The sequence below is a fragment of the Protopterus annectens genome, chromosome 8.part0 (assembly GCF_019279795.1).
Source record: "Protopterus annectens isolate FY-2018-M chromosome 8.part0, PAN1.0, whole genome shotgun sequence".
In the NCBI taxonomy this organism is placed as follows: domain Eukaryota; kingdom Metazoa; phylum Chordata; order Ceratodontiformes; family Protopteridae; genus Protopterus; species Protopterus annectens.
Window position 1 is genome coordinate 517392131 of NC_056741.1, and position 13936 is coordinate 517406066.

A 13936-nucleotide genomic window follows, 5' to 3' on the forward strand; every position below is an offset into this window, starting at 1 on the left:
TGAGTTAGCTGGTGTTGGGTTAGGAGCACATCTGTCAATGTTTTAATTCAAAGGCTGGCGAACTCCATACTTACAGTTTAGTTCAATAGTGCCAGACTCAATGGCAGAATGTACACAATGAAATGTACACAATGATTATACACATTTGATTTCAAGGAAAAGATATACTGTACATTATTAACAAGACAAGACAAGATAATTACAGCTGCATGGCTTTGAGCCCACCTCTGTGTCACGCAAGGTATGGTACAGAATCACACATATGAAAGGTTTTGTTAAACATGTATCAGTGTGATGAACATAAAATTGCCAAGGCAGATAAATACACCTGATCATATTTGAACTTCTGCCTGAGTTACTCATGCTGCCTGAACCAGAGCATTAGCCAGGTACACCATCAAAGCACTTATAGGAAAGACATTAAAAAATAAAATATAACATTGTAGAGGAATGGCATTCAATTGTATGCTGACAAAATAATGTTGCATGAAAACATCCCACCCTCAGGGAATTAGAATTCTGTACCCAGCACACTGAGAACACACTCATTGCATTATGAATATGTTGAGCCATCCAGACCTTCAGTGGGACATTATTAACTTTACCATATTTCACTATTGTTTGGTGATGATCATGTTTGATCAGCTTATATGCATGACCAGTGACAATACCTTAGTACTTTTAAAGGATTTCTCCCAGTGTTTGAAGAAGGACAAAAAACTGTGTTTGAAGAAGGACAAGAACTAACACCTCTCTGTGCTTCTACATGAGCAGTGGCATTGCTCTCTGTCAACTGCTATGCATCATATGAGCATCGAAAGATGATTTTAATATATAAGCCCTTTCAGAAGAGAGCAGAATAAATAACTCCAATTGCAAAGAAGGTCAAACAATTACAGTTGTTTGGGCATGTGTGCAAGAAAGCAGAAAAAATTCTGGTGAAGAAGATTTAGGACAGGCAGGGAAAAGGAAAGATGAAATGAGCTTGCCCAGCAAAGAGATGGGTGGATTCTGTGGCATTTTTTTTTGTTGTGCAACAGTTGAGGTGACACCCAAGCTTCATGTAGAAAATAGGAAAAAAAGGATTCAAACATGGCTGCCATTCTGTGAACACTGCTGAACTACATCTCTGTATATAGCCTGAGGAAATCTAAACTTTAAACTGATACTAGGAACTTTTTAACACTAAATCTTTGATAAAACAACTAAAACTTCATCTAACTTCCTTGTAGGAAGAAGAAAATCCGAAAAATAATACATTATTCAACAGGATTATAATAGATTAGCTGGCTCTGACAAGGAAATCAAACAAAGGCACCATGTGCTCTATATACTTTATACGTCTGTACTGGACAAAGATGTTGAAAGAGGAACAAAATATGGACACAACCACTAACAAACCAAAACTTTCAGAACTACGGTCACCGGAAAAAGATGTGATCTCTAAAAGGCAAAAAGTTACTAAACTACAAGAACAGCAAAAGCCAGAGACTAAAACTAAATTAGATCAAGCACTAAATATGGAAGACATAAAAACTGCCTTATTACCCATTCAAGAGGCTCTGAAAGAATTAACTAGCCAAATACAAACGTTTGGAAACTCTTGCAACCAACTAATTGAAAGAATGGAAAAATCTGAAGCTCGGATTTCTGAAAATGAAGACAAACTAAATCTACTAGCAAAAAAAACAAGTATACATGATTCGGATATACAGGCTATTCAAAGCAAAATCACTGACTTAGAAGCAAGATCCAGGAGAAATAACATCACTATTAGAGGAATTCCAGAATCGGTGCTATATAATGACTTAATCCCATCTATAACACAAATATTTACAGTGATCTTAAATTACTCTGACATGGTAAAGCAAATCATTATTGAAAGGGCACACAAAGCTTTGAGAGAACAACAAGCTTCTAATACTCCAAGACCTGTATATGTTAAAGTTCTCAACTACCAGGATGTTAACAGAATACTGGTAACTGTTAAAAAAAGTGGTGGAAGTATCATATGGAAAAACAACAAAATCTCTCTGGCTCAAGATTTACCTGTGCAAATCAGACAAGCAAGACAGTCCTTATCTCCTTACTGCAGGTTTCTCATTGATAAACGGGTTAAATTTCAAATGAAATATCCTAATTCATTAACATTCACATTAAATGGGATTAAATATTCTGTTTCTGCAAAAAATGAAGCAAAAATTACTTTTCTGAAGGTTTTTAAAAGTGTACCTGCTTCTGAGACTTGAACTGTATTTCCGTTGGGACTATCAGGTTGCCTGAGGTCAGATTTGCTGATTATTGTGGCTCGAGGTCTGGGTAATCCTTTGTCTTCTTTTGAAATGCTTTAGGCCTCTTCTGGATTAATAGGATTGCTGTTTTTTGCTGTTTTCGGCTACCTGCGATCATTTTCCAAAGTTTTATGGCTTCCACGAGCTCTCTGCATCGGCGAGAAGACAGGAAATGCCTTTAGGACTGTCGAGGGGACAGATTTCGATGTGGCACTTCCGGAAGTCCGTCTGTAATAGTGGTCCCCCCATCGCGAGTATTCTGCATGGTTTCTAGGCTTATAAACCCGACAGGACTGTTTTTAAACCTTGTAAGGACATTGTAACATCAAGTAATGTACTGTTTTGTTAATTTAAGCACATAGGAACATTTTTAAACACTGGTTAGTTAGTTACTAATATAAACCCTGTCATATATAGTAGATTAAAAGGCTGTATGCAGTACTGTTAAATATAGAGGTTTTAGTACATTTTGCAACTTTATAATATTTAATTTAACCTTTATACTTTTACTCAAGGATGATAGCTATATATTACATTATTTACATATTAGTTTATATGAGTAGAAAATAGCAATAGTTTATAATGTATAAATAAGGAAAATGTTTATTTAAGGTATGTGTGTTTTTATAAATGGTTATAACTTAGCTTTTTTCTATAATAGAAGGAAAACTTGTCCATTTGTTAAACTTGTATTTTTTCAAATGTTATTTTATGAGTATATAGGTGAGGTTAGTATGTATATATAGCGTGCTAATCACAATTACTAAAGTTTTGTTACAGTAATTTATATCTTTAATATGATTTCTTTTTTCAATAACAACTAATCCAAGATCTAGACAACAGTAGTGTTTGTTAGGGAATGTCTAGAATAGACTTTGTAATAGTTAGGTTAGTTAATATAGGTCTTTACTATAGGATGTGTTTAAGGTTTTATAAATTAAGATTTTTTTGTTATTATGTTTCTTTGACCCTTTCAGTCTTCTATGTTATGCAAGACCTATGTATGTCCTGGTCCGGGGTTAGAGTGGATAGGCACTGGTATAGGACGGGATGTCAAGAATGCTTCCAAATTATGTATGTTTTTCAAGCTATTTTACCTTTCCTTTTTGTTTTCCCTTTTAAACTTTTACATTATAACAACTATTTGAATGTGGGAGGTGGACTCATGGAACGTTAAAGGACTCCAGAGCTTAAAGAAGAGGAAGTTAATTTTACACTTATTGTTGCAGACTAAGGTGATGTTTATATTACTTCAAGAAATGCATTTAACTAATGATCAATGGGTTGATATCCAAAAAAGAAAAGGGATTAGAGAAGTAATAGCCTCAGAAGGTAAAACTAACAGTGCTGGGGTAGCTATAATTATTAAAAATAATTATAAGGGAAAGATTTTAAACTCTAAGGCAGATAAAGATGGAAGATGATGTTATGTTGTTCTTTTAGCTACCCAGTTTGATAAACCTATTTTATTGTTAAATGTTTATGCACCCTGTAATGACCAGCATCTATTCATAACATCGTTATATCCAATTTTGACGCAATATGATAAATATTATATAATTATTGGAGGAGACTGGAATTCTTATCAGAAACCGAAGTTGGATAGATCTTGTCCACAAAGAGCATTTAATAAACAAGTGGTATCAGTATTAAGTGATGTTAAGGAAGACTTTCAACTATATGATCCTACTCAGTATTTAAATACTGGTAATAGTATAAATAATTATACCTTTTATTCCACGTGTCATAAAATGTGGTCTAGAATAGATTTATTTTTGATTTCAAGAATAATGGTTAACCTGGTACCCTTAGTTGTTACACATGCACGTTACTTGTCAGATCATTCAAAAATTTCATTAAGTTTTGCTAAAGATCCAATGGAGGTCCAGCGGCAAAGAGGTTTTAACTGGTCTCTTAACCCAAATTTGTTGAATAAGGAGGAAATACTGCATGAAATTATAGGTCATCTTAAAGAGTTATTAGATAGATTAAAGAAACGACAAGGTGTACCTGGCATTGATTGGGCGACAGTTAAAGCACAAATAAGAGGGATCTTTTTGCAAAAAGCTTCATACTATAAAAAAATACAAAATAGAGATATTTAAAATTGGAAGCTAAAATTAAGACACTTGATCAAGAATTGATTCAAAATTTTAATACTCAAACAGAGGTGGAATTACTTAAATGTCAAAAAGATCTCTTCTTAATACAAAATAGCAACTTGACATTTCAGGAACATAGGATGTTAGTGAGGTATGCCAATCATGTGCAAACACCATCAAGGGCATTAGCTAGGATAATTAATCAGTCGAGAACAGCAGTACAAATTTCAGAAATACATTTTAGAAATACAACTTATTTCAAAACCGAAGATATCATAAATGTTTTTGAGCAGATATATACTAGTATATATGGTGAGCACAGTGATTTATCCCCCTATAGAACTAGCAAGGAATTTTTACAAAATATTAAATTTCCGAGAATAGAGGACAGTATTCAAAGAGATTCACCTTGGATCCACCTTGGATCCTGGAAACTACCGTCCCATCAGTCTGACAAGCCTTATCTGCAAGGCCATGGAGCGTATTATCATGAAACTTATAAACAAAGACATTGGCAACCTTCAAACACTGGACCCCACCCAGTTTGGGTTCATGAAGGGCCGATCTTGTCTCCTGAACTTCTTCGAATCAGTCTCCAGAGCCATGGACAAGGGTAAGGTGGTCCACACAGCCTATCTAGACCTTGCCAAGGCCTTTGACACCATCCCCCACTCTGGAATCATAGATAAACTTACTAAGCTGGGCATTAATCCCTACGTCACCCAATGGGTTGCTAACTGGCTTACCTATAGAACCCACACTGTAAAAGTAGCCGACTTCAAATCCAGCTCCAGACAAGTGACAAGTGGGGTACCACAGGGTTCAGTCCTGGGACTGCTCTTGTTTGGCATATACTTCTCTGAAGTACAGGCCAACACTAAGGGACTCTGGATAACAAAGTTTGCAGATGACTGCAAACTGGGAGCCATTATTGAATCCCCAAATGATGTGGATACTCTACAAAAGGGCTTTACAGAAACAGATGCTTGGTGCCAGAGCCATGGGCTCAAGCTCAATGCCAAGAAATGTATAGTTATCCCCTTTGGGAAAAAACATGTATCCATGAATTACCATATAGGTGGCAGTACACTAAACACCGAAAGTTTGATAAGAGACTTAGGGACACAGGTGGACAGTGGTCTCACCTTCGATAACCACATCGCCACAACAGTCAGGAAATCCTTCTATGTGGCACACCTCATCACTAAGGGCTTTTCATCCAGAAAAAAGGAGGTCATTGTCCCAGTGTACACATCCCTCATTAGACCCATTATAGAATACAATGCCCCATTTGGTATGTACCTCTCAAGACATCTGCAACAACTGGAAAGGCCACAGAAATACCTCACTAAAAGAATCACAGGCCTAAAGCAGATGCCCTATGCTGACCATCTTAAAAAACTCCAGCTATACTCTGTCGCATATCGTCTACTCAGAGGCAATCTTTGCTTAACATACAAGGCCATGTCAAACCCAGAGCTGTTGGACATGCTACACTTAAAGAAATCCCAATCCCTCAGAGCCACACACTCCAGGGATCTAAACCTTGTCATCACAATAAACAAAACATGCTGGAGGGATAGGTTCCTGACCCAGAGACTCCCCAGACTCTGGAATAGATTGCCCATACATGTCAAGCAGAGTGCCTCTTTGGTCCTCTTCAAAAGGAACCTTGATGATTGGATGGGAGAAAGGAAATTCACCCTGGGGATCACGTCAGTCACCCTGCTAGACAGGGGTCCAGGGAAGTAAATAGTGTGGGAAGAAATAGCCAGGGAATTGTTATGGCTAGGCTTGTATAGGCCCTAGGGCTGATAGCCTAGTACCAACCTATGAACCTATGAACCTATTTGATTAAACCGATATCTGAAGAAGAAGTGATATATACAATTCAATATATGAAATCGCATAAGTCACCAGGTCCTGATGGTATGATGGTGGAATTCTATAAGAAATTTGGCAATATCTTTGGCAAAATACTCTCACGTGTATTTAATTATATAATGAAGAACAAAATTAATTATCCCCATCTCAATGCTTCAAAAACTATTTTTATACCTAAATCTAATTCTGATTCTCAAAACCCTGACAATTATAGACCAATTTCATTAATAAATGTAGATATGAAAAATGTAACCTCTATTATAGCTAATAGATTAAAAAAAGTTATGCATCATATTGTATCTAGGGAACAGGCTGGTTTTATGGCAAATAGACAAACTAGTGATAATACACTTACATTACATACTTTGATAGCTTATGCTAAACAGAAGAACCTTAATATGTATGCGCTTATAGTTGATGCACAGAAAGCATTTGACAGGGTTGATATAGACTTTTTATTTGAAATTTTACCATATTTTAATATATCTCATGAGTTTGTTGAAATTTAAAAAATTCTGTATAGTAATCCTTACACCACATTGTATATAAACAGAATTTTTTCTAAAAGAATACCAATCAAAAATGGAACACGTCAGGGTTGTCCTCTGTCGCCTTTATTATTTAATATATACATTGAACCGTTATTCCTATACATTAAACAGAATGTATACCACAATGCCCCACTAGTTTACGGAACAAAAATATCAATGGCAGCGTTCGCAGATGACCTGAATATTTATTGTACAACTCCAGTCTCAGACACTAAAAAGTTATTAAAAGTGATAGAGAATTTTTCAGAAGTTTCCAACTATAAAATTAATCTAAAAAAAACTAGTATTTTCCCATTGAGAACTCCCAAACCCTTTTCACTGTTGCTTCTGGTGGGACAAATAATGTGTAAAGATAATATTAAATACTTGGGTATTGGCTTCGCTACGGATGATAAGGATTTTTATGTTACCAGTATTAAAACAGTTTGGGATCAAATAGTATCTGATTTGGGGAGATGGAAGAATCTACGACTACCAGTATTATCAAAGGTATCAGTTATCAAAATGAATATATTACCACGATTATTATATATTTTCAGATCTGCTCAGGTAGTAATTTCAAAAACATTTTTTAAACAAATTCACAAAGAATTAGCTAAATTTATTTGGGAGCTGAAGAAAACAAGGATCTCATATGAAAAATTAATGACTCCAAAACATAGAGGTGGATTGGAGTTACCAAATTTTGAAACTTACTATTTTATAGTAAATTCAAACAGGCTTCTAAGAATCGCTAATTATAATATAACTAGCACTAAATGGATTCCTACCTGGGTAGTTCTGAATTATAAATATATTTTACATTTGAATATTAATCCTAAAGCCATACCCTTTTTAGGTAAAGAAACTTTGAAACTATATGGGTTAATGGATCACATTAAACTATATGTAACGTCCCTACAAACTTTATTTCAATCATTAGATCTTGCTCAATATATGATGGCTTATCAACCCTTTCATAGAAACCCTAACCTGAGACTAAATAATAAATTAATTGATCTTAAAGAATTCCCCTTAATAATCAACTTAACTTTAATAGATATTTATACACTTCTTAAACTCTCGGCTAATCAGATAAGAAAATAATTAAATTTACCTAAAAATTATCTCGTTATTGTAAGACAAATTAGGGAACTTTCTATAAGTTTCTTTAAAAATTTTAAACCCAGAGAAGGGAATATACTTAAATGCTCGAATTTGTGGCAAGCTCTCCAACAAGATGTTAAATTTATAACAGCAGCAAATAAGTTAATAAAGGAGTTTAAATTCCAAGATAAAGTTCTTGTGTCAAAATATTGGAAAGAGAAAATGCCAGAGATAGAAGACAGTCATATGATAAAAGCAATCGACTTGACTATAAAATCTATTTCTCTTCAAAAACTGATGTATACCCAGTTGATGATATGGAATAATGCGTATTAAACACTCCTTAGCCTGCATAAATTTAATTCAAAAAATTCACCAGTTTGTCCATACTGCAAGGATCAATCTGCTGATCTTCTTCATATGTTCTGGAGTTGCAAATGCATATACAAACTTTGGAACTCACTTAAGATACAACTTCAGAAGATGGGTTACCAAAGTTCAATATTGTCATGGGAATTCATGATTTTACATATTCCCCCAAAAGAACTTTCTAAATCTCAATGTATTGTATTAATCAATATTTTCTTATTAATGAAGCTATACATAGCTACTAATTGGTTGGACCCATCCAAAACATCATGGAATAATTTTAGAGTTTTAGCAATAAGGCATATAGTAGCTCACAAACTACTTTTGAACCAACATAATAAAAATATTAACAATCCAAAAATATGGGAACAAGTATTTAATATTGTATTAGCGTAACATCTTATATTTGAATTTAGCAAGAATTTCTACACTTTTAAGAGACTCTGTAACAGCAACTTTTTTATTACTCGAATTGATCTTAACCACTTTTATACTCTTTGTGTATAATACAATGTGTTACTTGGAAGCATTTATGTAAATATTGTATATATGTTATGGAGTTAGTGTTAGTTACATTAGTTGGTAGGTTTTTCTTAATTTTCTGTATTGTTTTAATTTTGTATGGAATATAAGAAAACAATAAAAATTATTATTGATAAAAAAAAAGAAAATAGGAAAAAAGTGGGTTGTTGATGATGATGATGATGATGAACCTTTTTATTTAAAATATTTACTAGTTTAACTTATTTTGACAGTTAAAATTGGGAGATGACAGCATTTTTTTTATTTTATTTTTATTGCAGGGTATTGAATCCACAGATATCTTAACAATCTCATTGAAAATTGACATAACATGATAACGCACTTCTCCAGCTAAACAAGGGAGTGGCATGCAGAATCCAAAGTCTTACTTCACAATGTCTTATTAGTTCCATTAAGGAATGCTAGTACTGAAAGTTGTTATGCTGCTCTGTAAATATAATTTAATATTCTTAATTGCTGCCTATAACTATGCAAGCAGTCACGTCCTTCACAATAGCAGCTATTCTTATCCCAGTGCTATCTTAGGTGCTCTAGTCTGTCTCCATGCATCTCACTGTTCTTTTCAATCCCCTCAAATTGAAAAGGTGCATGGTGTCATGCATTGGTGGGATAGTTGGTTAGTGACAGGATACAATACTTACAGTAAAAAGTTGGTGATTGTGCATTGGCTTCATCCTTCCATTGGACAAGGAGATCAGCCATGAGGTGCTTCATGTCACTATAATGGTGGCAGCACTGTTCCCCTTTGCATGGAACGCCAGTGGCATGGGTGACAGCCTTGCCAATCTAGTCCATGTATCAGCTTTATTCTGTGACCTGGTATCATCCTCCTGTAGGAACCTGTGGCTATAATGCTATGGTGGCTGTCCAGAAAATTCTTGTACTCCTCCTCACACCATCTCTGTGCTCTCAAAGGAGGATTACCCTCAGTCATTTGTGTCTCTTCTTCAAAGATCTCAAGAGAAATGGTAGGAAAATGGCACCCAGGTAAGTTCTTACTGGCAGCAGTGGACACCTCATCTGCCCGATGGATGGCAAAATAATAAAATACAGGTACTGTATTAGTAGGGTTCTAATGGTATTTGAAGACATGAAACATGACAGTCCTCCATCCATGTGCTTGCTGCTAAAAATAAATGCACAACAGTGACTCCATCATCAGATGGTTAAAGATAGCATGACCACTAGTCTCAGCCTTTTGTCTATACAAGTGTGGTACACAACCTCCCATAATTTTGAACAAATGAATAACATGTTGAACACTTACTAACAGCTTTAGCTTTTAAGGTCACACCAAGGTTAACATGTGTCATGCTACACTTATAAAATGTTCTTTTGATTAATTAATTTTATTCAAGGTAATTTACCATGGATATCATGTTTAAAAAGTGCTAAGACTTGAATTTGTGTCACTGCCTTGCAATGTGAATGTGCGAGGAACATGGCTCTTTAAAACTTAAATTGTGTAACATTACACACAGCGAGGTACGCTTTACTGGTATAAGCATGGCAATTTCCAGACACTTATCATCTGGGCTTCTCATGTGCATGCATAACTCACCACACGTGCTTAGGCATGTGTACAGCATGGTGTAGAACTCAAAATGATGTTTATCAGGTGTACTCATCATGCAAATTGAGCAATTCATAGACAATAATGATTAGGATACTCATTGCACCCACATTGGTAATCTCCTTGATAAACATGCAACCAGAGCCTAAGCTCATCATCATGCTACAGAAGAAGGAAATGTTTTCTAACACATGGTCTCCTACTGCAAGTACCTGTTGCTACATAATACCTCTATCTCATTCAGTAAGGTATGCTGTTCTTTTCAGCGGTACGTATATACACAAGTAAATAGGTTTAGGTATGCAATTGATTTAAGGCCTGGAATTGAGGTTCAGGTTTTCTCAGCGATCTACAAGCATTGGTGAATGCTCTCTGATGGGATACATGGCATACAGGCTGTAGCAGAATGCAGTCATTTTAATGTGAGGTGCACAAACATTAAAAGTGTGCTACACAGCATTGTAATTTTCTGTACCTTACACATATGTGACCACAGTTTATGGAATTTCTATTAGCATTGTAGCAAATAATCACTGTGCTTGTTACATTTCCTACTTGTTAGCTTGCAATCATGTGCTGGCATTTTGTGGTAGGAGGAGCAGGAGGATTGTGCTTAGGATACAATTGATGATTGGCATTCAGGTACAAGATTGTTTCATAGAAACACATATTGTAGTGTCAGACCCTACTAGTTTATAGTAGTTGTACTATTATCATAGTACGTCTGTTGGGATTTGTAACACCCATCTGAAGCAATATAATTCCAGTATGTCTTCCATACCAACAGAGATGCACTGAAGAAACTAGCACAGAGATCCACATCCACCCTCCAGCCCCAGTTTACCAAGATGGAAAATAAGGTAGCAATGGAAGCCCATCATCTCTATGGCAGATGATCCTCTGTTTCTGCCTTTGCCACCCAGCCCTTCTGTGACCATGCCTGTCATGAAGCTGACACCAATAAAAATAATGTGAATGGTCAGGATTGAAATGTTAACATAATCTACTGCTGAGTGACCAATATGATCCGAGTGGGTTTCAATCACATAGAAGAACTTTTACAAGTTCTAACCTCATATGGTCGAGACCATAAGTTCGAATTTGTAAAAGTTTGAGCATTTGAATGGAAATCTTCATAAGCAGAGGTTTCCATTTTGTTCAATGGGGTGAGATCTCAGAGTTGGTATATTTAAGTAGCGGGGGAATGCAGGGGGGCTTGGCCCCCATCTTAAAACACTTTATTTTGTTTTCCGTTGTTTTTCTTTTTTTATACATAGTCGAAGTTCTGTAACTTTGAACATAATGGTTCAAACATCACGTGTTCGAAGTTATAAGACTTTGACTATGTGATATAGACCCGATCCATGCTGCCACCACAGACCAAAGCCATGATACAGGAATGGAGGACAGCAGGCAGCTGTCCACCTATGCAGCCTTCGCTAACAGAGATGGAGGAGTTCTTAGCTCCACTTAACAGCAACATCACCTCCACAGAGTTCTACAGAGGGTGCTGGATGTCAAGGCAGAGATAGATAGGCCCCAGAGAATTTCCACTGATGACATCCCAGTTAAGTAGTTTTACCATCGCCATGTTTTTTTTTGTTTCATTACCATATCTGCCATGTCATTATAGATAAAAGTGATAATATCTGCAAATATTTTGAATAATTATTTTTCAGCTGTTTTTTCTTTCATTGTGTCTTGATTGACAATGTCCTTGCTTCAAGCAGATGCTGTCAGAAAAAGGTTTATTGCTATTTGGTCTACAAGTACACAACTTTGTTTTATAAATGTTAGATTTAAATAATGCTTGTATTTTTTCAGTTTATGGTATGGAGTACATGATAATATTTATTCAGCTTTGCTTGACTGTTGCAGGAAAATAATTTCAATTATAATATTACAAATACTGACCGTGATTTCTTCTCTTGCAGGTAACTACTTTGTTGTCAGCCTGTCCTTTGCTGACATCATCATAGCATTATATCCCTATCCAACGACACTGATGGCCCTGATTAATGGAAAATGGACACTGGGAGTTACTCACTGCAGAGTTAGTGCTTCTGTTCTGGCCATAAGCTGTATTGCATCTGTTTACAATATAACAGCAATTGCTTTTAATAGGTACTGCTGTGTCTGCCACAGTCGTTTATATGACAGCATTTACAGCAGAAAGAACACATGCTATATCGTTTGCCTAGTATGGATACTGTCAGTCATTACATTAATTCCAATGTTAATCTTAAACTTGCTTCAGTATGATCCAGTAGTCTATTCCTGCACCTTTGTGCGACATACTAATGCAACTTATACGTTCATTCTTGAAGCGCTACACTTTGTAATAACTACGTTTATAGTATTATTCTGTTACATAAATATCTGGATACTAATAATAAAAATCAAGTACAAGTTAAGACAAGACAGTAAAGAAATGCTGAAGCCAAATGAACTACGTCAGCTGTTTTTAATGTTCTTAGTGCTTGCAATGTTTTGTCTTTTCTGGGGACCATACAGTGTGCTTGGCTTTGTGATTGGTGTTAATTCTATAAAGGCATACCAAGAAATTTCTCGTTCAACATTTGTTGTGTGCTACTACATTGCTTGTAGTCATAGCTGTGTGAATGCAATAGTTTATGGAATTTTCAACAAAAATTTTCGTAATGAATATAAAGAAATTATACTTTCACTGTGTGGACAGAGATTCATTTACATCAAAACATCAACAGCTACAACAGAGAGGCTAAAAAGCATATCTGCAGTTTCAAAATGAGATGTAAATAGTACAATAAAGTTTGGTATTTAATTCCCCATAAGGCAGAAACAACAGTTATATCTCATAATATTGTCACTTGAAGCTTTTAGATGGTGTATCTCTGTAGTTTTAACCTTGGTGCTACAATAATATCATGGGAACTATCTCAGTATATAGCAGCTTGTAGCAGTCTTTTAATTTTTATTGCCCAGCATTCTGATCAAGTTGGCTCTGTTTCAATACAAAAATCTTTCAAACTCAGTCTTAGCATATGTAAAATTTCTGCAAACTTAGGAAATGATATTTGCGTAGAAAAAAACAACATATATATATATATATATATATATATATATATATATATATGTGTGTGTGTGTGTGTGTGTGGGTGTGTGTGTGTGTGGGGTGGGTGTGGGTGTGGGTGTGTATATCTAGCTATCTATATATATATATGTGCATATATATATACACACACACACATATATATATATATATATATATATATATATATATATATATGTATATATATCTATACTTGCAGTCCCATAGCATAATTCAAGTGATATCAAAGAAAATAATACCTTGTTTATATGGTTTAGAGGGCCCACCCATCTGCACAATGACCACAACTGTGTCAGGAAGGAATAAGGTCTGTGGGTATGAGGGAAGACTAGTTTACTTCCTTTGTATCCTGTAGAAGGTTGCTGTTTTTGATTGTCCCCACTTGTTTAGGGATAGGGAACATAAGGGTTGTTTTTATCCCAACAGGCCAAAAAACATGTTGTTTC

The 13936-nt window shown here is 35.3% G+C and overlaps 1 protein-coding gene across 1 annotated transcript; it reads left to right on the plus strand.

Annotated features, from left to right (window-relative positions):
* Positions 1–1358: 1358 nt before the first annotated feature.
* Positions 1359–13169, plus strand: LOC122808314 (melatonin receptor type 1B-like). Its single transcript, XM_044079281.1, has 2 exons — positions 1359–1692; positions 12334–13169. The coding sequence occupies exons 1-2, from the start codon at positions 1359–1361 to the stop codon at positions 13167–13169; spliced, it is 1170 nt and encodes a 389-aa protein (XP_043935216.1).
* Positions 13170–13936: the final 767 nt, after the last annotated feature.